The sequence below is a fragment of the Electrona antarctica genome (assembly GCF_951216825.1).
Source record: "Electrona antarctica genome assembly, chromosome: 23".
Lineage (NCBI taxonomy): Eukaryota > Metazoa > Chordata > Actinopteri > Myctophiformes > Myctophidae > Electrona > Electrona antarctica.
The window spans coordinates 37,177,068-37,201,934 of NC_136804.1; the positions used below are offsets into that span (position 1 = coordinate 37,177,068).

The 24,867-nt window shown below is 43.6% G+C and overlaps 3 protein-coding genes across 3 annotated transcripts in view; all 3 read left to right on the plus strand.

The window, feature by feature from the left end:
- The window catches only part of apaf1 (apoptotic peptidase activating factor 1), a 129,527-nt gene extending 117,804 nt beyond the window's left edge, over positions 1 to 11,723 (plus strand). Inside the window, exon 28 of the transcript XR_013788922.1 lies at positions 11,632 to 11,723. The gene's annotated coding sequence lies outside the window, so the exon portion shown is untranslated. The remainder of the gene's footprint in view (positions 1 to 11,631) is intronic.
- LOC306916083 (NACHT, LRR and PYD domains-containing protein 3-like) overlaps positions 1 to 23,688 on the plus strand; it is a gene marked incomplete at its 3' end in the record, with an annotated part of 28,743 nt that extends 5,055 nt beyond the window's left edge. The window contains exons 6-16 of the mRNA XM_079493814.1: positions 1,798 to 1,911; positions 3,392 to 3,505; positions 5,486 to 5,599; positions 6,849 to 6,962; positions 13,410 to 13,498; positions 13,819 to 15,667; positions 17,714 to 17,887; positions 18,630 to 18,803; positions 18,883 to 19,038; positions 22,046 to 22,095; positions 23,156 to 23,688. Of these exons, the coding sequence (XP_079349940.1) occupies positions 1,798 to 1,911; positions 3,392 to 3,505; positions 5,486 to 5,599; positions 6,849 to 6,962; positions 13,410 to 13,498; positions 13,819 to 15,667; positions 17,714 to 17,887; positions 18,630 to 18,803; positions 18,883 to 19,038; positions 22,046 to 22,095; positions 23,156 to 23,688 (3,481 nt within the window). The remainder of the gene's footprint in view (positions 1 to 1,797; positions 1,912 to 3,391; positions 3,506 to 5,485; positions 5,600 to 6,848; positions 6,963 to 13,409; positions 13,499 to 13,818; positions 15,668 to 17,713; positions 17,888 to 18,629; positions 18,804 to 18,882; positions 19,039 to 22,045; positions 22,096 to 23,155) is intronic.
- Positions 1 to 24,505, plus strand: part of LOC306916085 (NACHT, LRR and PYD domains-containing protein 3-like) — a 73,995-nt gene extending 49,490 nt beyond the window's left edge. Inside the window, exon 13 of the mRNA XM_079493819.1 lies at positions 23,695 to 24,505. Within this exon, the coding sequence (XP_079349945.1) occupies positions 23,695 to 23,710 (16 nt within the window). The 3' untranslated portion in view covers positions 23,711 to 24,505. The remainder of the gene's footprint in view (positions 1 to 23,694) is intronic.
- Positions 24,506 to 24,867: the final 362 nt, after the last annotated feature.

Genomic DNA, 24,867 nt, shown 5'->3' on the forward strand with positions numbered 1-24,867 from the left:
GCAGGATTGGCCCGTTTTGAACAAAAAGCCTCAAATCATGAACGCAGCGTGCAATTTACGTGAAATCTTTCACAGACTTTCCTACTAAGCTGAGGAATATATCCCACCATTTTCACATTGGCCTGTTATAGCGCCACCAACAGGTGGATTTTTGAAAAACACCATTTTGGAACAAAATGCCTCAAATCATCCAATTGCCATCCAAGGCGTAAGAAGAAATTGCACTCTTTTCACATTGGCCTATTATAGCGCCACCAGGAGGCCACAACCTGGCCTGCCCTGGTGGAGACCTGTGCCCCGAGGGGCACCTTTTCTAGTTTTCTGCTGTTTTTCTTGCTGCTGCTATGAATCCCAAGTCTTATACTTGTATAATGTTATGTGAAAATATTGGATCTTGAAATATCCATTCACATGATAATTGTAGAAAACATCTGTATGATTCCAGAAGTCTCCACCACAGAGCAGAGTCTCCAACACCCAGCCTTCTGTCTGTGAAGAGTGACTGGTCTAGAGACATTCCTCTTAACTTCAGTAATGAACCTGGACCTCCTGATACACAGTATGTCAATCCTCCTGTACAATATACACAACAATAAAACTAACAAACAAACAAACAATGTCATTCCCAGCTAAACAGTACAGTAAGAATGTTTTTGACAGAATATTGATTGATATTTGATCCACACTTTGTACTCTGGTTTTGCGAGCCGACCTGTTGCGTCAGACTGAAATATTCTGATGGATTGTACGTAACGTTGCCGTCAGACACAATCCAGCTACACATCTCCATTTCTCTACTGTTGAGGATCTCTAGGGGGCGCTAGCCCCTCCCAATGCATGGCTTTCTGAAATTACGTCATGTGGCAACTAAGGCTATGGACTTTAATGTTTGTTTATTAGAGCCTAATTATCAATAACCTGTCGCCAGTGTTGGGTCTGCTACATGTAGCTTAACTTGCCCAACACTGGTTTTAATTAATTGTCTCCACCAGGCCGAAGGCATGGGGAGAGTATGTTTTGCACTCCGTCCGTGTGTCCGTCCGTCCGTCTGTGTACAGCTAATCTCCGGCACTGTCAACCCGGTCGATGCCAACCTTTGCACACACACTCCCTTGATGCCAACAATGAACCTCTGCCCCAAATTTTCCAGAACGGCCTGTTATAGCACCACCAGGAGGCCGACTTTTGTAAAACACATTTTTAGATTTTACTCCTCCATATTTCGTCCAAAAATCCCGCAAATCGTTTCACAGTATCTCTATAGTCATGTGTTCAAGGCAGATCTTTCCGATATTTGATATTCCATCCTAAATGGCTAACATTGGCTTTCAAAATTTGCAGGATTGGCCCGTTTTGAACAAAATGCCTCAAATCATGAACGCAGCGTCCAATTTACGTGAAATCTTTCACAGACTGTCCTACTAGGCTGAGGAATATATCCCACCCTTTTCACATTGGCCTGTTATAGCGCCACCAACAGGTGGATTTTTGCAAAACACATTTTTGAAAAAAAATGCCTCAAATCATCCAATTTCCGTCCAAGGCGTAAGAAGAAATGGCACCTTTTTCACATTGGCCTATTATAGCGCCACCAGGAGGCCACAACCTGACCTGCCCTGGTGGAGACCTGTGCCCCAAGGGGCACTTTATCTAGTTAATTATGTTCATATTTTCTGCTGTTTTTCTTGTTGCTGCTATGAATCCCAAGTCTTATACTTGTATAATGTGATGTGAAAATATGGAATCTTGAAATATCCATTCACATGATAATTGTAGAAAACATCTGTATGATTCCAGAAGTCTCCACCACAGAGCAGAGTCTCCAACACCCAGCCTTCTGTCTGTGAAGAGTGACAAGTCTATGGGAAAGCCTATTAACTTCAGTAACGAACCTGGACCTCCACGTGCTAAGTATGTGAATTCTCCTGTACAATATACAACAATAAATCAAACAAACAAAGAACAATGCCATTTCACAGCTGAACAGTACATTAACACATTTATTGCCCAGGGTTATTTAATCCATTAATAAAATGTGCCCAGCGATTTATAGCCACGGAGCACTTTTACCGACGGACCAGATGTTATCCCGGATGTGGATGTAGCAGCTAGATGTAGCCAAAACACTCTAAACGCGATCGACAACAACGGGAGGTTTTATTAATTTTATCATGACTAGATTAGACGGAATGATTTAGATCGCGAGTTATTAACATGACGTCCCACTGTTGCGCAACATCGAGGATTGCGCAACAGGCGCTCCCAGGCTGTGGAGCGATTTTGATATCATAATCTCCGTCGTCTTAATCAATCTCCGTCCTGGGCATCAGACCGTACTATGGGCCCCCAACCTGTTTTAAAGAATATTTTTGACAGAATATTGATTGATATTTGATCCACACTTTGTCCTCTGGTTTTGCGAGTCGACCTGTTGCGTCAGACTGAAATATTCTGATGGATTGTGCGCAACGTTGCGGTCGGACACAATCCAGCTACGCATCTCCATTTCTCAACTGTTGAGGATCGCTAGGGGGCGCTAGCCTCTCCAATGCATGGCTTTCTGAAATTACGTCATGTGGCAACCAAGTCTATGGACTTTAATGTTTGTTTATTAGAGCCTAATTATGAATAACCTGTCGCCAGTGTTGGGTCAGCTACATGTAGCTTAACACTGGTTTCATATTATTATAAATATTATAAATATTTCATATTTCATTCATTTTTGGAACAAAATGCCTAAAATCATCCAATTTCCGTCCAAGGCGTAAGAAGAAATGGCACCTTTTTCACATTGGCCTATTATAGCGCCACCAGGAGGCCACAACCTGACCTGCCCTGGTGGAGTCCTGTGCCCCAAGGGGCACTTTTTCTAGTTTTCTGCTGTTTTTCTTGTTGCTGCTATGAATCCCAAGTCTTATACTTGTATAATGTGATGTGAAAATATGGAATCTTGAAATATCCATTCGCATGATAATTGTAGAAAACATGTATGATTCCAGAAGTCTCCACCACAGAGCAGAGTCTCCAACTCCCAGCCTACTGTCTGTGAAGAGTGACAAGTCTATGGGAAATCCTATTAACTTCAGTAATGAACCTGGACCTCCTGACTCACAGTATGTCAATCCTCCTGTACAATATACACAACAATAAAACAAACAAACAATGTCATTCCACAGCTAAACAGTACATTAAAGAATGTTTTTGACAGAATATTGATTGATATTTGATCCACACTTTGTACTTTGGTTTGTGAGTCGACCTGTTGCGTCAGACTGAAATATTCTGATGGATTGTACGTAACGTTGCCGTCAGACACAATCCAACGCAGGCGTGGCATTAATGACAGTAAAACACACCCTGGTGTAATATTGCTTAATGGTTCTGATTTCAGAGGTCGTTACCACAGAGCAGAGTCTCCAACTCCCAGCCTTCTGTCTGTGAAGAGTGACCGGTCTAAAGACATTCCTCCTAACTTCAGTAATGAACCTGGACCTCCTGATACACAGTACGTCAACCTGTCTGTCAGATATATGTCTCTCCTTAACTATACAGTATCTACTGTACGTAACGGTTATCATATTGTTTTACTACTTTATTTATTCTGTTCATATTTTCTGTTGTTTTTCTTGTTGCTGCTATGAATCCCAAGTCTTATACTTGTATAATGTGATGTGAAAATATAGAATCTTTAAATATCCATTCACATGATAATTGTAGAAACCATTGTATGATTCCAGAAGTCTCCACCACAGAGCAGAGTCTCCAACACCCAGCCTTCTGTCTGTGAAGAGTGACTGGTCTAGAGACATTCCTCTTAACTTCAGTAATGAACCTGGACCAACTGATACACAGTATGTCAATCCTCCTGTACAATATACACAACAATAAAACAAACAAACAATGTAATTGTTTGTTAACTTTGCACACACACTCCCTTGATGCCAACAATTAACCTCTGCCCCAAATTCTCCAGAACGGCCTGTTATAGCACCACCAGGAGGCCGACTTTTGTAAAACACATTTTTTTATTTTACTCCTCCATATTTCGTCCAAAAATCCCGCAAATCGTTTCACAGTATCTCTATAGTCATGTGTTCAAGACAGATCTGTCCGATATTTGATATTCCATCCTGAATGGCTAACATTGGCTTTCAAAATTTGCAGGATTGGCCCGTTTTGAACAAAAAGCCTCAAATCATGAACGCAGCGTGCAATTTACATGAAATCTTTCACAGATGTTCCTACTAGGCTGAGGAATATATCCCACCCTTTTCACATTGGCCGGTTATAGTGCCACCAACAGGTGGATTTTTGCAAAACACATTTTTGAAAAAAAATGCCTCAAATCATCCAATTGCCGTCCAAGGCGTAAGAAGAAATGCCACCCTTTTCACATTGGCCTATTATAGCGCCACCAGGAGGCCACAACCTGACCTGTCCTGGTGGAGACCTGTGCCCCGAGGGGCACTTTATCTAGTTTATTATGTTCATATTTTCTGCTGTTTTTCTTGTTGCTGCTATGAATCCCAAGTCTTATACTTGTATAATGTGATGTGAAAATATAGAATCTTTAAATATCCATTCACATGATAATTGTAGAAACCATTGTATGATTCCAGAAGTCTCCACCACAGAGCAGAGTCTCCAACACCCAGCCTTCTGTCTGTGAAGAGTGACTGGTCTAGAGACATTCCTCTTAACTTCAGTAATGAACCTGGACCAACTGATACACAGTATGTCAATCCTCCTGTACAATATACACAACAATAAAACAAACAATGTAATTGTTTGTTAACTTTGCACACACACTCCCTTGATGCCAACAATGAACCTCTGCCCCAAATTCTCCAGAACGGCCTGTTATAGCACCACCAGGAGGCCGACTTTTGTAAAACACATTTTTTTATTTTACTCCTACATATTTCGTCCAAAAATCCCGCAAATCGTTTCACAGTATCTCTATAGTCATGTGTTCAAGACAGATCTGTCCGATATTTGATATTCCATCCTGAATGGCTAACATTGGCTTTCAAAATTTGCAAGATTGGCCCGTTTTGAACAAAAAGCCTCAAATCATGAACGCAGCGTGCAATTTACGTGAAATCTTTCACAGATGTTCCTACTAGGCTGAGGAATATATCCCACCCTTTTCACATTGGCCGGTTATAGTGCCACCAACAGGTGGATTTTTGCAAAACACATTTTTGAAAAAAAATGCCTCAAATCATCCAATTGCCGTCCAAGGCGTAAGAAGAAATGCCACCCTTTTCACATTGGCCTATTATAGCGCCACCAGGAGGCCACAACCTGACCTGTCCTGGTGGAGACCTGTGCCCCGAGGGGCACTTTATCTAGTTTATTATGTTCATATTTTCTGCTGTTTTTCTTGTTGCTGCTATGAATCCCAAGTCTTATACTTGTATAATGTGATGTGAAAATATAGAATCTTGAAATATCCATTCACATGATAATTGTATGATTCCAGAAGTGTCCACCACAGAGCAGAGTCTCCAACACCCAGCCTTCTGTCTGTGAAGAGTGACAAGTCTATGGGAAACCCTATTAACTTCACTAATGAACCTGGACCTCCACAGGCTAAGTATGTGAATTCTCCTGTACAATATACAACAATAAAACAAACAAACAAACAAACAATGTCATTTCACAGCTAAACAGTACATTAAGGATGTTTTTGACAGAATATTGATTGATATTTGATCCACACTTTGTACTCTGGTTTTGCAAGTCGACCTGTTGCGCCAGACTGAAATATGCTGATGGATTGTACGTAACGTTGCCGTCAGACACAACCCAGCTACGCATCTTATTTTCTCAACTGTTGAGGATCGCTAGGGGGCGCTAGCCCCTCCAATGCATGGCTTTCTGGAACATGTCATGTGGCAACCAAGTCTATGGACTTTAATGTTTGTTTATTAGAGACCATTATCAATAACCTGTTGCCAGTGTTGGGCCAGCCAAATGTAGCTTAACTTGCCCAACACTGGTTTTAATTAATTGTCTCCACCAGGCCGACGACATGGGGAGAGAGTATGTTTAGCACTCCGTCCGTGTGTCCGACTGTCCGTGTGTGTGTGTCCATGTGTCCGTGTGTCCGTCCGCTAATCTCTGGCACCGTTAACCCAGTCGATGCCAAACTTTGCGCACACACTCCCTTGATGCCAACGATGAACCTCTATGCCAAATTCTCCAGAACGGCCTGTTATAGCACCACCAGGAGGCCGACTTTTGTAAAACTTTTATTTTTATTTTACTCCTCCATATTTTGTCTAAAAATCCTGCAAATCGTTACACACTATCTCTATAGTCATGTGCTCAAGACAGATCTGTCTGATATTTCATATTGCATCCTAATTGGCTAACATTGGCTTTCAAAATTTGCAGGATTGGCCCATTTTTAACAAAAAGCCTCAAATCATGAACGCAGCGTGCAATTTAGGTGAAATCTTTCACAAACGTTCCTACTAGGCTGAGTAATATATCCCACCCTTTTCACATTGGCCTGTTATAGCGCCACCAACCGGTGGATTTTTGCAAAACACATTTTTGTAAAAAACAAATTCCTCAAGTCATCCAATTGCCATCCAAGGCGTAAGAAGAAATGGCACCTTTTTCACATTGGCCTATTATAGCGCCACCAGGAGGCCACTACCTGACCTGCCCTAGTGGAGACCTGTGCCCAGAGGGGCACTTTATCTAGTTTACCCTGTTCATATTTTCTGCTGTTTTTCTTGTTGCTGCTATGAATCCCAATTCTTATACTTGTATAATGTGATGTGAAAATATGGAATCTTGAAATATCCATTCACATGATAATTGTATGATTCCAGAAGTGTCCACCACAGAGCAGAGTCTCCAACACCCAGCCTTCTGTCTGTGAAGAGTGACAAGTCTATGGGAAACCCTATTAACTTCACTAATGAACCTGGACCTCCACAGGCTAAGTATGTGAATTCTCCTGTACAATATACAACAATAAAACAAACAAACAAACAAACAATGTCATTTCACAGCTAAACAGTACATTAAGGATGTTTTTGACAGAATATTGATTGATATTTGATCCACACTTTGTACTCTGGTTTTGCAAGTCGACCTGTTGCGCCAGACTGAAATATGCTGATGGATTGTACGTAACGTTGCCGTCAGACACAACCCAGCTACGCATCTTATTTTCTCAACTGTTGAGGATCGCTAGGGGGCGCTAGCCCCTCCAATGCATGGCTTTCTGGAACATGTCATGTGGCAACCAAGTCTATGGACTTTAATGTTTGTTTATTAGAGACCATTATCAATAACCTGTTGCCAGTGTTGGGCCAGCCAAATGTAGCTTAACTTGCCCAACACTGGTTTTAATTAATTGTCTCCACCAGGCCGACGACATGGGGAGAGAGTATGTTTAGCACTCCGTCCGTGTGTCCGACTGTCCGTGTGTGTGTGTCCATGTGTCCGTGTGTCCGTCCGCTAATCTCTGGCACCGTTAACCCAGTCGATGCCAAACTTTGCGCACACACTCCCTTGATGCCAACGATGAACCTCTATGCCAAATTCTCTAAACGCGATCGACAACAATGGGAGGTTTTATTAATTCTATCATGACTAGATTAGACGGAATGATTTATATCGCGAGTTATTAACGTTTTAAGATTTCCGTTGTCGTCGGCTAAACAGGGGGGGAACATTTTCCATGACGTCCCACTGTTGCGCAACATCGAGGATTGCGCAACAGGCGCTCCCAGGCTGTGGAGCGATTTGGATATCATAATCTCCGTCGTTTTAATCAATCTCCGTCCTGGGCATCAGACCGTACTATGGGCCCCCAACCTGTTTTAAAGAATATTTTTGACAGAATATTGATTGATATTTGATCCACACTTTGTCCTCTGGTTTTGCGAGTCGACCTGTTGCGTCAGACTGAAATATTCTGATGGATTGTGCGCAACGTTGCGGTCGGACACAATCCAGCTACGCATCTCCATTTCTCAACTGTTGAGGATCACTAGGGGGCGCTAGCCCCTCCAATGCATGGCTTTCTGAAATTACATCATGTGGCAACCAAGTCTATGGACTTTAATGTTTGTTTATTAGAGCCTAATTATCAATAACCTGTCGCCAGTGTTGGGTCTGCTACATGTAGCTTAACACTGGTTTCATATTATTATAAATATTATAAATATTTCATATTTCATTAATTTTTGGAACAAAATGCCTCAAATCATCCAATTGCCATCAAAGGCGTAAGAAGAAATGGCACCCTTTTCACATTGGCTTATTATAGCGCCACCAGGAGGCCACAACCTGACCTGCCCTGGTGGAGTCCTGTGCCCCAAGGGGCACTTTTTCTAGTTTTCTGCTGTTTTTCTTGTTGCTGCTATGAATCCCAAGTCTTATATTTGTATAATGTGATGTGAAAATATTGAATCTTGAAATATCCATTCACATGATAATTGTAGAAATCTTTATGATTCCAGAAGTCTCCACCACAGAGCAGAGTCTCCAACACCCAGCCTTCTGTCTGTGAAGAGTGACTGGTCTAGAGACCTTCCTCATAACTTCAGTAATGAACCTGGACCTCCTGATACACAGTATGTCAATCCTCCTGTACAATATACACAACAATAAAACTAACAAACAAACAAACAATGTCATTCCCAGCTAAACAGTACAGTAAGAATGTTTTTGACAGAATATTGATTGATATTTGATCCACACTTTGTACTCTGGTTTTGCGAGCCGACCTGTTGCGTCAGACTGAAATATTCTGATGGATTGTACGTAACGTTGCCGTCAGACACAATCCAGCTACACATCTCCATTTCTCTACTGTTGAGGATCTCTAGGGGGCGCTAGCCCCTCCCAATGCATGGCTTTCTGAAATTACGTCATGTGGCAACTAAGGCTATGGACTTTAATGTTTGTTTATTAGAGCCTAATTATCAATAACCTGTCGCCAGTGTTGGGTCTGCTACATGTAGCTTAACTTGCCCAACACTGGTTTTAATTAATTGTCTCCACCAGGCCGAAGGCATGGGGAGAGTATGTTTTGCACTCCGTCCGTGTGTCCGTCCGTCCGTCCGTCCGTCCGTCTATGTACAGCTAATCTCCGGCACCGTCAACCCGGTCGATGCCAAACTTTGCACACACACTCCCTTGATGCCAACAATGAACCTCTGCCCCAAATTTTCCAGAACGGCCTGTTATAGCACCACCAGGAGGCCGACTTTTGTAAAACACATTTTTTTATTTTACTCCTCCATATTTCGTTCAAAAATCCCGCAAATCGTTTCACAGTATCTCTATAGTCATGTGTTCAAGGCAGATCTTTCCGATATTTGATATTCCATCCTAAATGGCTAACATTGGCTTTCAAAATTTGCAGGATTGGCCCGTTTTGAACAAAAAGCCTCAAATCATGAACGCAGCGTCCAATTTACGTGAAATCTTTCACAGACTGTCCTACTAGGCTGAGGAATATATCCCACCCTTTTCACATTGGCCTGTTATAGCGCCACCAACAGGTGGATTTTTGCAAAACACATTTTTGAAAAAAAATGCCTCAAATCATCCAATTTCCGTCCAAGGCGTAAGAAGAAATGGCACCTTTTTCACATTGGCCTATTATAGCGCCACCAGGAGGCCACAACCTGACCTGCCCTCGTGGAGTCCTGTGCCCCAAGGGGCACTTTATCTAGTTTATTATGTTCATATTTTCTGCTGTTTTTCTTGTTGCTGCTATGAATCCCAAGTCTTATACTTGTATAATGTGATGTGAAAATATGGAATCTTTAAATATCCATTCACATGATAATTGTAGAAAACATCTGTATGATTCCAGAAGTCTCCACCACAGAGCAGAGTCTCCAACACCCAGCCTTCTGTCTGTGAAGAGTGACCGGTCTAGAGACATTCCTCCTAACTTCAGTAATGAACCTGGACCTCCACGCGCTAAGTATGTGAATTCTCCTGTACAATATACAACAATAAATCAAACAAACAAAGAACAATGCCATTTCACAGCTGAAAAGTAGATTAACACATTTATTGCCCGGGGTTATTTAATCCATTAATAAAATGTGCCCAGCGATTTATAGCCACGGAGCACTTTTACCGACGGACCGGATGTTATCCCGGATGTGGATGTAGCAGCTAGATGTAGCCAAAACACTCTAAACGCGATCGACAACAACGGGAGGTTTTATTAATTCTATCATGACTAGATTAGACGGAATGATTTAGATCGCGAGTTATTAACGTTTTAAGATTTCCGTTGTCGTCGGCTAAACAGGGGGGGAACATTTTCCATGACGTCCCACTGTTGCGCAACATCGAGGATTGCGCAACAGGCGCTCCCAGGCTGTGGAGCGATTTTGATATCATAATCTCCGTCGTTTTAATCAATCTCCGTCCTGGGCATCAGACCGTACTATGGGCCCCCAACCTGTTTTAAAGAATATTTTTGACAGAATATTGATTGATATTTGATCCACACTTTGTCCTCTGGTTTTGCGAGTCGACCTGTTGCGTCAGACTGAAATATTCTGATGGATTGTGCGCAACGTTGTGGTCGGACACAATCCAGCTACGCATCTCCATTTCTCAACTGTTGAGGATCACTAGGGGGCGCTAGCCCCTCCAATGCATGGCTTTCTGAAATTACATCATGTGGCAACCAAGTCTATGGACTTTAATGTTTGTTTATTAGAGCCTAATTATCAATAACCTGTCACCAGTGTTGGGTCAGCTACATGTAGCTTAACACTGGTTTCATATTATTATAAATATTATAAATATTTCATATTTCATTAATTTTTGGAACAAAATGCCTCAAATCATCCAATTGCCATCAAAGGCGTAAGAAGAAATGGCACCCTTTTCACATTGGCTTATTATAGCGCCACCAGGAGGCCACAACCTGACCTGCCCTGGTGGAGTCCTGTGCCCCAAGGGGCACTTTTTCTAGTTTTCTGCTGTTTTTCTTGTTGCTGCTATGAATCCCAAGTCTTATACTTGTATAATGTGATGTGAAAATATTGAATCTTGAAATATCCATTCACATGATAATTGTAGAAATCTTTATGATTCCAGAAGTCTCCACCACAGAGCAGAGTCTCCAACACCCAGCCTTCTGTCTGTGAAGAGTGACTGGTCTAGAGACCTTCCTCATAACTTCAGTAATGAACCTGGACCTCCTGATACACAGTATGTCAATCCTCCTGTACAATATACACAACAATAAAACTAACAAACAAACAAACAATGTCTTTCAACAGCTAAACAGTACATTAAAGATTGTTTTTGAGAGAATATTGATTGATACTTGATCCACACTTTGTACTCTGGTTTTGCGAGCCGACCTGTTGCGTCAGACTGAAATATTCTGATGGATTGTACGTAACGTTGCCGTCAGACACAACCCAGCTACACATCTCCATTTCTCAACTGTTGAGGATCACTAGGGGGCGCTAGCCCCTCCCAATACATGGCTTTCTGAAATTACGTCATGTGGCAACAAAGTCTATGGACTTTAATGTTAGGTTTTTGATAATTAGGCAAAAAAAAAAACATCAAATAAATAATTAAAACCAGTGTTGGGCGAGTTAAAGGTATTTTCAGTGATTTGACTTAATCTAAATATCACTTATTTTTTCTTTTTTTCTGGATAATCCTCCCTACTATAGAGTGTGCTGACCATATAAGGAGTTCCTCCCTGTCCCCAGTGAGCCCCTGGGGTCAAAAAACCCTAGTTTCAGTTTTGGTGGCGGGTGGCAAAGCCTTCATCCAATCAGGATGAGAGGGGCCTTCCTCCAATCATGATCGAGTGGGGGCGGGCCTTGGTGCACATGCTGTTGGCCTGTTGCACTTCCCCCCACTGTAGAGCGTGCATGTGCACATTTTGTTACCGGGGCGGACTGGGTGGTTTTCCAAATCACTCAAATCACTGAATGCTCCTTTAAGCTACATGTAGCAGACCCAACACTGGTTTTAATTATTTATTTGATGTTTTTTCTAGTAGGCTGGAATACCTGCATGTACAGTGGAGTAAGCCATAGGTCTATTATAGTTAATTAACAGGCCTATTAGCGATAACGATAGGTCTATTATAGTTAATTAACAGGCCTATTAGCGATAACGATAGGTCTATTATAGTTAATTAACAGGCCTATTAGCGATAACGATAGGTCTATTATAGTTAATTAACAGGCCTATTAGCGATAACGATAGGTCTATTATAGTTAATTAACAGGCCTATTAGCGATAACGATAGGTCTATTATAGTTAATTAACAGGCCTATTAGCGATAACGATAGGTCTATTATAGTTAATTAACAGGCCTATTAGCGATAACGATAGGTCTATTATAGTTAATTAACAGGCCTATTAGCGATAACGATAGGTCTATTATAGTTAATTAACAGGCCTATTAGCGATAACGATAGGTCTATTATAGTTAATTAACAGGCCTATTAGCGATAACGATAGGTCTATTATAGTTAATTAACAGGCCTATTAGCGATAACGATAGGTCTATTATAGTTAATTAACAGGCCTATTAGCGATAGGTCTATTATAGTTAATTAACAGGCCTATTAGCGATAACGATAGGTCTATTATAGTTAATTAACAGGCCTATTAGCGATAGGTCTATTATAGTTAATTAATAGGCCTATTAACACATGCCTGTCGCCACGTCATGAGCTCTCTGTAAAATAATGTACAATCAATGCATTTTCTAAGTGTTTTACCCTGTAATGGCGGGGCTCCACTGGACGTGTGACGCGGGTCAAAAAACGAACCGGGGCAATTTTAAAGCAGTCACCGAACGCAGCGCAACGCAACGCATCGTAGGCAGTGGAGCCACCCTTCATTGATTAAAAAGGGAACATTCCCTGACAGTGACGGAGACGCAACGCTGACGCGTCCAGTGGAGCCCCGGCGTAAGTGACATCATGCAAACATCCACGCCACCTGTTAAATACAAACGCTGGCCATGTGCCAGAGACACGGGACAAATTAAATAATAAATAACCGTGGGTGCATCCATGTGCACATCATGGGCGCATCCATGTGCACATCGTGGGCGCATCCATGTGCACATCGTGGGCGCATCCATGTGCACATCGTGGGCGCATCCATGTGCACATCGTGGGCGCATCCATGTGCACATCGTGGGCGCATCCATGTGCACATCGCGTGCTCGTCAGAAAAACGTATTTCTTTTTTGAATCTGGAAATAAATTATAATAATAAAATAACGTAACTTCATGTCTTGGCACAGGGGGTTTTACTGCTTAAAATGTAACCAAGCGTTCTTGGCACAGCTTGGGTTAATACGCTCCTTTCCGCACTTCATTTACACCTTAAACTACTATCTATTGTCTTCATCTCAACAGAGAGACATTCACGACCTCACCTGGACAGAAGACATTCAGTCAAACCACATCTGGACAGAAGACATTCAGTCAAACCACATTTGGACACAGTAAGACTGGACAACATTTTACACTCATTAACATTTAATATCAATTAATGTAATGTTTAAATGGCAGCAGGCTCATCAGATTAAATATACTTGTTGTATTCCTGTATCAATATCCAAATACTGATGATAAACATATACATTTAGACTAAAACAAATGATCCAATGTTATTTATTTTAGACCTTTTATTTTATTTTTATTTTACAAAGTTAGATTTTCTGGAGGATATTTAATACATAGTTTTAATTACATGGTATGTTCAATGTATGTATTATAAATGAAGCAGAATGTTTAACATGTATTAATTGTCTTCTCTTATCAGATGTCAGTCTGCAGGAGGATTTAAAGGTCTATAAGGTCACTTTGGACGGTCTTGAACATGTGACATACGTCACTGAAGTCCCCTCCCTCTCCAACATCTACACAGACCTCCACCTATCAGCGGGAGGGAGTGAAGGGGTTAATCAGCAACATGAGGTGTGGCAGCTTGAGACCGCCTCCAACATGAAGACCCTCCATGACGTCCTAATCAAGTGCCGTGCCATCTTTAAGACCCTCCTCCCTGGCAGAGACACACCCAGCAGCAGAGTTCTGACCAATGGCATCGCTGGCATCGGAAAGACATTCTCTGTGCGTAAGTTCGCTCTGGACTGGGCAAGAGGTTTGGAGAACCAAGACATCATTCTCCTGGTTCTCTTCTCATTCCGGGAGCTGAACTTGGTCCGAGATGAGCAGCACAGTCTTCTCTCACTGATCCAGGTTTCCCATCCAACGTTAAAGAAGGTCACAGCAGAGCAGCTCGCTGCCTGGAAAGTTGGCTTCATCTTCGATGGTCTCGATGAAAGCAGGTTTCCGCTGAAATTCGAGAACATTGACGTCGATTCTGACGTCTTCGACAACAATGACGTCGTCTCTGATGTCACGGTGACATCATCGGTGGGCGTGCTGCTGACGAACCTCATCAAGGGGAATCTGCTCCCCTCTGCTCTCCTCTGGATAACCACCAGACCTGCAGCAGCCAATCAGATCCCTCCTGCATGCGTTGACATGGTGACAGAAATACGAGGGTTCACAGACCCCCAGAAGGAGGAGTTCTTCAGGAAGATGTTCAGTAAGGATGAGGAGCTGGCCAGCACCATCATCTCACACGTGAAGACATCAAAGAGCATCCACATCATGTGTCACATCCCAGTCTTCTGTTGGATGACCGCTACCGTTGTGGAGGACCTGGTGAAGACAGACGAGACAGGACAGCTGCCCAAGAACCTGACCGGGATGTTCAGCCACTTTGTGTCGCTCCAGATGAAGAGGAAAAAGATGAAGTATGGCGAGACTCAGGAGGTGAAAAGAAAAGAAAAGAAAAGAAACAAAAAAGACAGAATTAGAGAAAAAAGAAAAAGGGAGACTGACAGGGCTGTTCTTCTAAAGCTGGCCAGGCTGGCGTTTGAACATCTAGAGAAAGGCAGCGTCATGTTCTACCAAGAAGACCTGGAAGAGTGTGGTCTCGATGTGAACGACGCCGCGCTGTACTCGGGAGTGTGCACAGAGATCTTCAAAGAAGAGACTGTGCAATCTCAGAGAAAGGTCTACAGCTTTGTTCATCTGAGCATCCAGGAGTTCCTGGCTGCAGTCTACCTGTTCCACTGTTTCACACAGAGGAACATGAAGGTACTGAAGACATTCCTGGGAGTTGATGTCAGTTCCTTGGAGAACTTCCTGCAGAGAGCCATCGAAAAAGCCATGAAGAGTAAGAACGGCCACCTGGACCTCTTTGTCCGCTTCCTTCATGGCCTCTCACTGCAGTCCAACCAGAGTCTGTTAGGAGGCCTGCTGGGTGAGACAGAGAACAGTCCAGAGAGCATCCAGAGAGTCATCAACAACCTGAAGGAGATGAAAAATGAGGATGCAGATCTCTCTCCTGACAGATTCATCAACATCTTCCACTGTCTGATGGAGATGAACGACCACTCATTACATCAGGAGATCCAACAGTACCTGAAGTCAGCAGACAGATCAAAGACAGAACTGTCTGAGAGCCAGTGTTCAGCTCTGGCCTTCATGCTGCTGACGTCAGAGGAGGTTCTGGAGGAGTTGGACCTGCACCAATACTATACATCAGGATGGGGGAAATCCGGAATTATCCCAGCTGTGAGGAACTGCAGAAAGGCTCGGTTAGTAGTCATGTGAATAGAAAAGAAATTAGAATAGAATCAATGTACCATCACACCTATCAAACACCTAATAAGTCTGTGTGTGTGTGACACCTAATAAGTGTGTGTGTGTGTGTGTGTGTGTGTGTGTGTGTGTGTGTGTGTGTGTGTGTGTGTGTGTGTGTGTGTGTGTGTGTGTGTGTGTGTGTGTGTGTGTGTGTGTGTGTGTGACACACTGTAGTATATACCCATTTTGGGCGGGAACCCCTTTTGGTGTTTTAACTAAGCATTATGTTATACTTTAGCTATTGAAAAATAGCAGATCTACAAGCTCATAGCGCGCCACCGAGTGGCGCGCTATGAGCTTGTAGGTCTGCTATTTTTGAAAAGTCGTGAAAATGTGGCGCAAATCTTTGAATATATATTTCAGAGCGAACGTTTTTAACTAAAATCTTTGCTTACGGGGGGGTCCCTGGAACAACATACAAACGGTGGCCAATTACATATCATTTTTGGGTCCTTGATATGAAATATTGAGCACCACTGATACAGAAATATGGTTTTTCAGAAAAATTTCGATGTCTCAGGCCTAAATGGGTTAATACAGATTATCTGTCTTTCACTTTTATGTTTTCTGGTTCCCTGTTCTTATATGACCTGTCAATATCTGACCAACTAGACTGTTCTTATATGACCTGTCAATATCTGACCAACTAGACTGTTCTTATATGACCTGTCAATATCTGACCAACTAGACTGTTCTTATATGACCTGTCAATATCTGACCAACTAGACTTTTCTTATATGACCTGTCAATATCTGACCAACTAGACTGTTCTTATATGACCTGTCAATATCTGACCAACTAGACTGTTCTTATATGACCTGTCAATATCTGACCAACTAGACTGTTCTTATATGACCTGTCAATATCTGACCAACTAGACTGTTCTTATATGACCTGTCAATATCTGACCAACTAGACTGTTCTTATATGACCTGTCAATATCTGACCAACTAGACTGTTCTTATATGACCTGTCAATATCTGACCAACTAGACTGTTCTTATATGACCTGTCAATATCTGACCAACTAGACTGTTCTTATATGACCTGTCAATATCTGACCAACTAGACTGTTCTTATATGACCTGTCAATATCTGACCAACTAGACTGTTCTTATATGACCTGTCAATATCTGACCAACTAGACTGTTCTTATATGACCTGTCAATATCTGACCAACTAGACTGTTCTTATATGACCTGTCAATATCTGACCAACTAGACTGTTCTTATATGACCTGTCAATATCTGACCAACTAGACTGTTCTTATATGACCTGTCAATATCTGACCAACTAGACTGTTCTTATATGACCTGTCAATATCTGACCAACTAGACTGTTCTTATATGACCTGTCAATATCTGACCAACTAGACTGTTCTTATATGACCTGTCAATATCTGACCAACTAGACTGTTCTTATATGACCTGTCAATATCTGACCAACTAGACTGTTCTTATATGACCTGTCAATATCTGACCAACTAGACTGTTCTTATATGACCTGTCAATATCTGACCAACTAGACTGTTCTTATATGACCTGTCAATATCTGACCAACTAGACTGTTCTTATATGACCTGTCAATATCTGACCAACTAGACTGTTCTTATATGACCTGTCAATATCTGACCAACTAGACTGTTCTTATATGACCTGTCAATATCTGACCAACTAGACTGTTCTTATATGACCTGTCAATATCTGACCAACTAGACTGTTCTTATATGACCTGTCAATATCTGACCAACTAGACTGTTCTTATATGACCTGTCAATATCTGACCAACTAGACTGTTCTTATATGACCTGTCAATATCTGACCAACTAGACTGTTCTTATATGACCTGTCAATATCTGACCAACTAGACTGTTCTTATATGACCTGTCAATATCTGACCAACTAGATTGTACATAATTTACATTTATAGTTCATTTCCTTGAACATGAATTTGATCTATCTGTGTTGATAATCACTGATTTTACATAATCTACATTTACAGACTTGTTGGCTGTGATCTCAGACAGCCAGAATATGAGATTGTGGCTTCAGCTCTCAGCTCTAATCCTTCACATCTAAGAGAATTGGACATCAGTTATAATGACATAACGGATCCATCCATGGACCTGCTCACTGCTGCATTGAAGAGTCCAAACTGTCAACTGGAGATACTGAGGTCAGATTATTATTTAGATTAGTTCTGTTTTATTATTTATTGTTTGATTATAACAATAAGAGTGTGAATAAAGTTGACATCATGGTATCCCACACCGATTAGAATAATATTATGGTCAGAGTTTGTGTTGTCTAGTTCACACTCTCACATCACAATGCTACGGTACAGTAACTACAATATGTGATCCATCATGGCTGCTAGGGAATTATCATTATCAATGCTACGGTATAGTAACTACAATATGTGATCCATCATGGCTGCTAGGGAATTATCATTATCAATGCTACGGTACAGTAACTACAATATGTGATCCATCATGGCTGCTAGGGAATTATCATTATCAATGCTACGGTACAGTAACTACAATATGTGATCCATCATGGCTGCTAGAGAATTATCATTATCAATGCTACGGTACAGTAACTACAATATATGATCCATCATGGCTGCTAGGGAATTATCATTATCAATGCTACGGTACAGTAACTACAATATGTGATCCATCATGGCTGCTAGGGAATTATCAATGCTACGGTACAGTAACTACAATATGTGAACTAACAGTTCAGGTACAGGTACAGTTATTACAGTATGTAGAGCCATGTTGACGCGCGCACACACACACACACACACACACACACACACACACACACACACACATACCCATACACATACACATACACATACACACACAACCCCAAAACTGTGATATTCAGTCCAGATATTTCATGTGTAATTACAGACTTGCTGGCTGTACCTTCACACAGGCAGGATTTGAAGTTCTGCTCTCAGCTCTCAGCTCTAATCTTCTCCATCTGAGAGAATTGGACCTCAGTTTCATCTGCCTGCAGGAATCGCAACTGCTCCAGCTCTCTGCGTTACTGAAGAGTCCACAGTGTGGACTGCAGATCCTGGGGTAAAGAATGTGTGTTCTCTCTGTGTGGATCTCTACTTGAACATCAACAGCACTTTGTTAAATGTGTATTTCTCTGCAGGTTGTCAGGCTGTGGAGTCACAGAGGAAGGCTGTTCTTCTCTGGCTTCAGCTGTGACCTCCAACCCCTCCTCCCAGCTGAAACAGCTGGACTTGAACTTCAGCCACTTAGGAGACTCTGCTCTGAAGGAGCTGTCTGCTGCTCTGGAGACTGTCAAGTGAGTCGACTATAGGACTGTGTCCATGTTGGTCAGTAGACTATAGGACTGTGTCCATGTTGGTCAGTAGACTATAGGACTGTGTCCATGTTGGTCAGTGAGTCGACTATAGGACTGTGTCCATGTTGGTCAGTGAGTCGACTATAGGACTGTGTCCATGTTGGTCAGTGAGTCGACTATAGGACTGTGTCCATGTTGGTCAGTAGACTATAGGACTGTGTCCATGTTGGTCAGTGAGTCGACTATAGGACTGTGTCCATGTTGGTCAGTAGACTATAGGACTGTGTCCATGTTGGTCAGTAGACTATAGGACTGTGTCCATGTTGGTCAGTAGACTGTAGGACTGTGTCCATGTTGGTCAGTAGACTATAGGACTGTGTCCATGTTGGTCAGTAGACTATAGGACTGTGTCCATGTTGGTCAGTGAGTCGACTATAGGACTGTGTCCTTGTTGGTCAGTGAGTCGACTATAGGACTGTGTCCATGTTGGTCAGTAGACTATAGGACTGTGTCCATGTTGGTCAGTAGACTATAGGACTGTGTCCATGTTGGTCAGTAGACTATAGGACTGTGTCCATGTTGGTCAGTAGACTATAGGACTGTGTCCATGTTGGTCAGTAGACTATAGGACTGTGTCCATGTTGGTCAGTAGACTATAGGACTGTGTCCATGTTGGTCAGTAGACTATAGGACTGTGTCCATGTTGGTCAGTGAGTCGACTATAGGACTGTGTCCATGTTGGTCAGTGAGTCGACTATAGGACTGTGTCCATGTTGGTCAGTGAGTCGACTATAGGACTGTGTCCATGTTGGTCAGTAGACTATAGGACTGTGTCCATGTTGGTCAGTGAGTCGACTATAGGACTGTGTCCATGTTGGTCAGTGAGTCGACTATAGGACTGTGTCCATGTTGGTCAGTAGACTATAGGACTGTGTCCATGTTGGTCAGTGAGTCGACTATAGGACTGTGTCCATGTTGGTCAGTGAGTCGACTATAGGACTGTGTCCATGTTGGTCAGTAGACTATAGGACTGTGTCCATGTTGGTCAGTGAGTCGACTATAGGACTGTGTCCATGTTGGTCAGTGAGTCGACTATAGGACTGTGTCCATGTTGGTCAGTGAGTCGACTATAGGACTGTGTCCATGTTGGTCAGTGAGTCGACTATAGGACTGTGTCCATGTTGGTCAGTAGACTATAGGACTGTGTCCATGTTGGTCAGTGAGTCGACTATAGGACTGTGTCCATGTTGGTCAGTAGACTATAGGACTGTGTCCATGTTGGTCAGTGAGTCGACTATAGGACTGTGTCCATGTTGGTCAGTAGACTATAGGACTGTCCATGTTGGTCAGTAGACTATAGGACTGTGTCCATGTTGGTCAGTGAGTCGACTATAGGACTGTGTCCATGTTGGTCAGTAGACTATAGGACTGTGTCCATGTTGGTCAGTGAGTCGACTATAGGACTGTGTCCATGTTGGTCAGTAGACTATAGGACTGTCCATGTTGGTCAGTAGACTATAGGACTGTGTCCATGTTGGTCAGTAGACTATAGGACTGTGTCCATGTTGGTCAGTGAGTCGACTATAGGACTGTGTCCATGTTGGTCAGTGAGTCGACTATAGGACTGTGTCCATGTTGGTCAGTGAGTCGACTATAGGACTGTGTCCATGTTGGTCAGTAGACTATAGGACTGTGTCCATGTTGGTCAGTAGACTATAGGACTGTGTCCATGTTGGTCAGTAGACTATAGGACTGTGTCCATGTTGGTCAGTAGACTATAGGACTGTGTCCATGTTGGTCAGTAGACTATAGGACTGTGTCCATGTTGGTCAGTAGACTATAGGACTGTGTCCATGTTGGTCAGTAGACTATAGGACTGTGTCCATGTTGGTCAGTGAGTCGACTATAGGACTGTGTCCATGTTGGTCAGTGAGTCGACTATAGGACTGTGTCCATGTTGGTCAGTAGACTATAGGACTGTCCATGTTGGTCAGTAGACTATAGGACTGTCCATGTTGGTCAGTAGACTATAGGACTGTCCATGTTGGTCAGTGAGTCGACTATAGGACTGTGTCCATGTTGGTCAGTAGACTATAGGACTGTGTCCATGTTGGTCAGTAGACTATAGGACTGTGTCCATGTTGGTCAGTAGACTATAGGACTGTGTCCATGTTGGTCAGTAGACTATAGGACTGTGTCCATGTTGGTCAGTGAGTCGACTATAGGACTGTGTCCATGTTGGTCAGTAGACTATAGGACTGTGTCCATGTTGGTCAGTGAGTCGACTATAGGACTGTCCATGTTGGTCAGTGAGTCGACTATAGGATTGTGTCCATGTTGGTCAGTAGACTATAGGACTGTGTCCATGTTGGTCAGTAGACTATAGGACTGTGTCCATGTTGGTCAGTAGACTATAGGACTGTGTCCATGTTGGTCAGTAGACTATAGGACTGTGTCCATGTTGGTCAGTAGACTATAGGACTGTGTCCATGTTGGTCAGTAGACTATAGGACTGTCCATGTTGGTCAGTAGACTATAGGACTGTGTCCATGTTGGTCAGTAGACTATAGGACTGTGTCCATGTTGGTCAGTAGACTATAGGACTGTGTCCATGTTGGTCAGTAGACTATAGGACTGTCCATGTTGGTCAGTAGACTATAGGACTGTGTCCATGTTGGTCAGTAGACTATAGGACTGTGTCCATGTTGGTCAGTAGACTATAGGACTGTGTCCATGTTGGTCAGTGAGTCGACTATAGGACTGTGTCCATGTTGGTCAGTGAGTCGACTATAGGACTGTGTCCATGTTGGTCAGTGAGTCGACTATAGGACTGTGTCCATGTTGGTCAGTGAGTCGACTATAGGACTGTGTCCATGTTGGTCAGTGAGTCGACTAGAATGATGACAAAATGTGTTTAGTAAATATTTGGTGGGACTAAAACAGGCCGGTGTGAGACATTAAGCAGCAGAGGTTTTGACTTGATTCATTGTTTTTCTACTTCCTACAGTGTGAATCATAGAGGAGAACACTGGACTAAACCTCAACTCCTTACAACATGTGAGTCAGTCTGTCTGTCTGTCTGTCTGTCTGTCTGTCTGTCTGTCTGTCTGTACGTCTATACGCCTGTCTGTCTGTACGCCTGTCTGTCTGTACGCCTGTCTGTCTGTACGCCTGTCTGTACGCCTGTCTGTACGCCTGTCTGTCTGTCATGAACACATCTGTGTCACTAGCTTTAGTTTTAACCACTTTAGCCATTATTAAACTTAAGCACATATACAAGCTTGTAGCGCAGCACTCTACGAGCTTGTAGATCTGCTGTTTGTTTCTTTTGTACTTGAAAATGCGTGCAAATCTTTGAATATATATATATATATTCTTTCACAGCAAACGTTTCTAACTCATATTTGCTTCTGGGCGGGTCCCTGGTACAACATATGTTCAGATGAACCAATGTGGCCAATTACATACGTGAAACTGATATAGAAACAAACTTTTCGTTTTTGTAGAATCTGGTCTCAGGTCTTAATTTCTCAGGGATCTATCCTCGGACCCTCCAGGGACCCTCCTTGGAACCCCTCCAGGGGTCCTTGGAGGGGTTCCAGCCTTCCAGGGGTCCTTGGGGGGGTTCCAGGGGTCCTTGAGGGGGTTCCAGGGGGTCCCCAGCTAAATGTGTTAATTCAGCATCACACTCATCTTAAACACTTTATCCATATTTTATACGTTGGCTATTTAAACTACAAGCTCACAGCGCATCACTGTGTGCCGTGCTGCAAACTTGTACATCTGCTGCTTTTTTAAGGTGTGTGTGTGTGTGTGTGTGTGTGTGTGTGTGTGTGTGTGTGTGTGTGTGTGTGTGTGTGTGTGTGTGTGTGTGTGTGTGTGTGTGTGTGTGTGTGTGTGTGTGTGTGTGTGTGTGTGTGTGTGTGTGTGTGTGTGTGTGTGTGTGTGTGCGCGCACATGCGTGCCTGCGTTAGCCTGGCTAATAAACCAGACCGAATCAGCCGTTGGCAAAAAAAAATTGACAGTGTGATTTGAGTCTGGCTTATTAGCCAGGCTACGACTGCGTATCATTCAGTGAATGATGTATTTAATGTTTACTGTGTTGTTTTCTCATCAGATTTCCAGAGTCTCACACTGGACACAAACACAACAAACAGAAACCTCTCTCTGTCTGAGAACAACAGGAAGGCGACACGGGATGGTCAGGATCATTCATATCCTGATCATCCTGACAGGTTTGATGTCTATCCTCAGGTTCTGAGTTCAGAGGGGCTGGATGAACGCTGCTACAGTGAGATGGAGTTCAGTGGAGGGGTTGGGATAGGAGTGACTGACAGAGACATCAGTAGGAAAGGAGAGGGTCAGGACTGTTGGCTTGGATTGAATAAACAGTCCTGGAGTCTGTTCTGTAGAGAGGCTCACCATGGTAACGTTTACTCTGTCACGCACAATAGTAAGATCACTCTCCTTCCTATCCGTCCCTCTGGCTCCAACAGAGTAGCAGTGTATCTGGACCGTCCCGCTGGGACTCTGTCCTTCTACAGAGTGTTAGAGGACACTCTGACACACATGTACACCTTCCAGAACTCATTCACTGGACCTCTATACGCTGGGTTCTTTTTTTACACTGACTCCTCCTCTGTGTCTCTGTGTGAGGACAGACAGGCTGTGAGGACAGACAGACAGGCTGTGAGGACAGACAGACAGACAGGCTGTGAGGACAGACAGACAGACAGGCTGTGAGGACAGACAGACAGACAGGCTGTGAGGACAGACAGACAGGCTGTGAGGACAGACAGGCTGTGAGGACTGCAGACAGGCTGTGAGGACAGACAGACAGGCTGTGAGGACAGACAGACAGACAGTGTGTTGTATCATAATGTAATAATCAGGAACAGGTGTGGTGGTGGTGGGGGGTGTTTACATAATCAATATGTTTTGGTTTCCATGGGGTCACTGTTAGGGTCATCTGGGGTCACCGTTAGGGTCATCTTGGGTCACCGTTAGGGTCATCTTGGGTCACCGTTAGGGTCATCTGGGGTCACTGTTAGGGTCATCTGGGGTCGTTGACATGTAAAAGTAGCACAGTGGTTCTCAACCTGTGGGTCGAGACCCAACATGTTTTTTCTTAAGATTAGTTTTTGGCTTTGTCTGCCTTTATTGATTATTATTATTATTAGTGAAGACGGACAGGAAAGAGAGAGAGAGGGAGAGAGAGAAGGGGAGAGACACGCAGCAAAGGTCGTCATGAACGGGACTCGAACACACGACACGCTGTCAGGCCAGAGTCTATATGTGGCATGATGCGCCTGGACCGCTAGGCCAGTGGGTGCCTCCCCCCCCCCTCCCCGCTAGGCCAGTGGGTGCCTCCCCCCCCCTCCCCGCTAGGCCAGTGGGTGCCTCCCCCCCACCTCCCCGCTAGACCAGTGGGTGCCTCCCCCCCACCTCCCCGCTAGGCCAGTGGGTGCCTCCCCCCCCTCCCCGCTAGGCCAGTGGGTGCCTCCCCCCCACCTCCCCGCTAGGCCAGTGGGTGCCTCCCCCCCACCTCCCCGCTAGGCCAGTGGGTGCCTCCCCCCCACCTCCCCGCTAGACCAGTGGGTGCCTCCCCCCCACCTCCCCGCTAGGCCAGTGGGTGCCTTCCCGCCCACCTCCCCGCTAGGCCAGGGGGTGCCTCCCCCCCACCTCCCCGCTGGGCCAGTGGGTGCCTCCCCCCCACCTCCCCAGATGACAGTGAATGACAATTTAATGACTTTAAAGAGCTTTTTTCATACGTCAAAGAAACACGCACACACACACACACGCACGCATGCACACACACACACGCACACA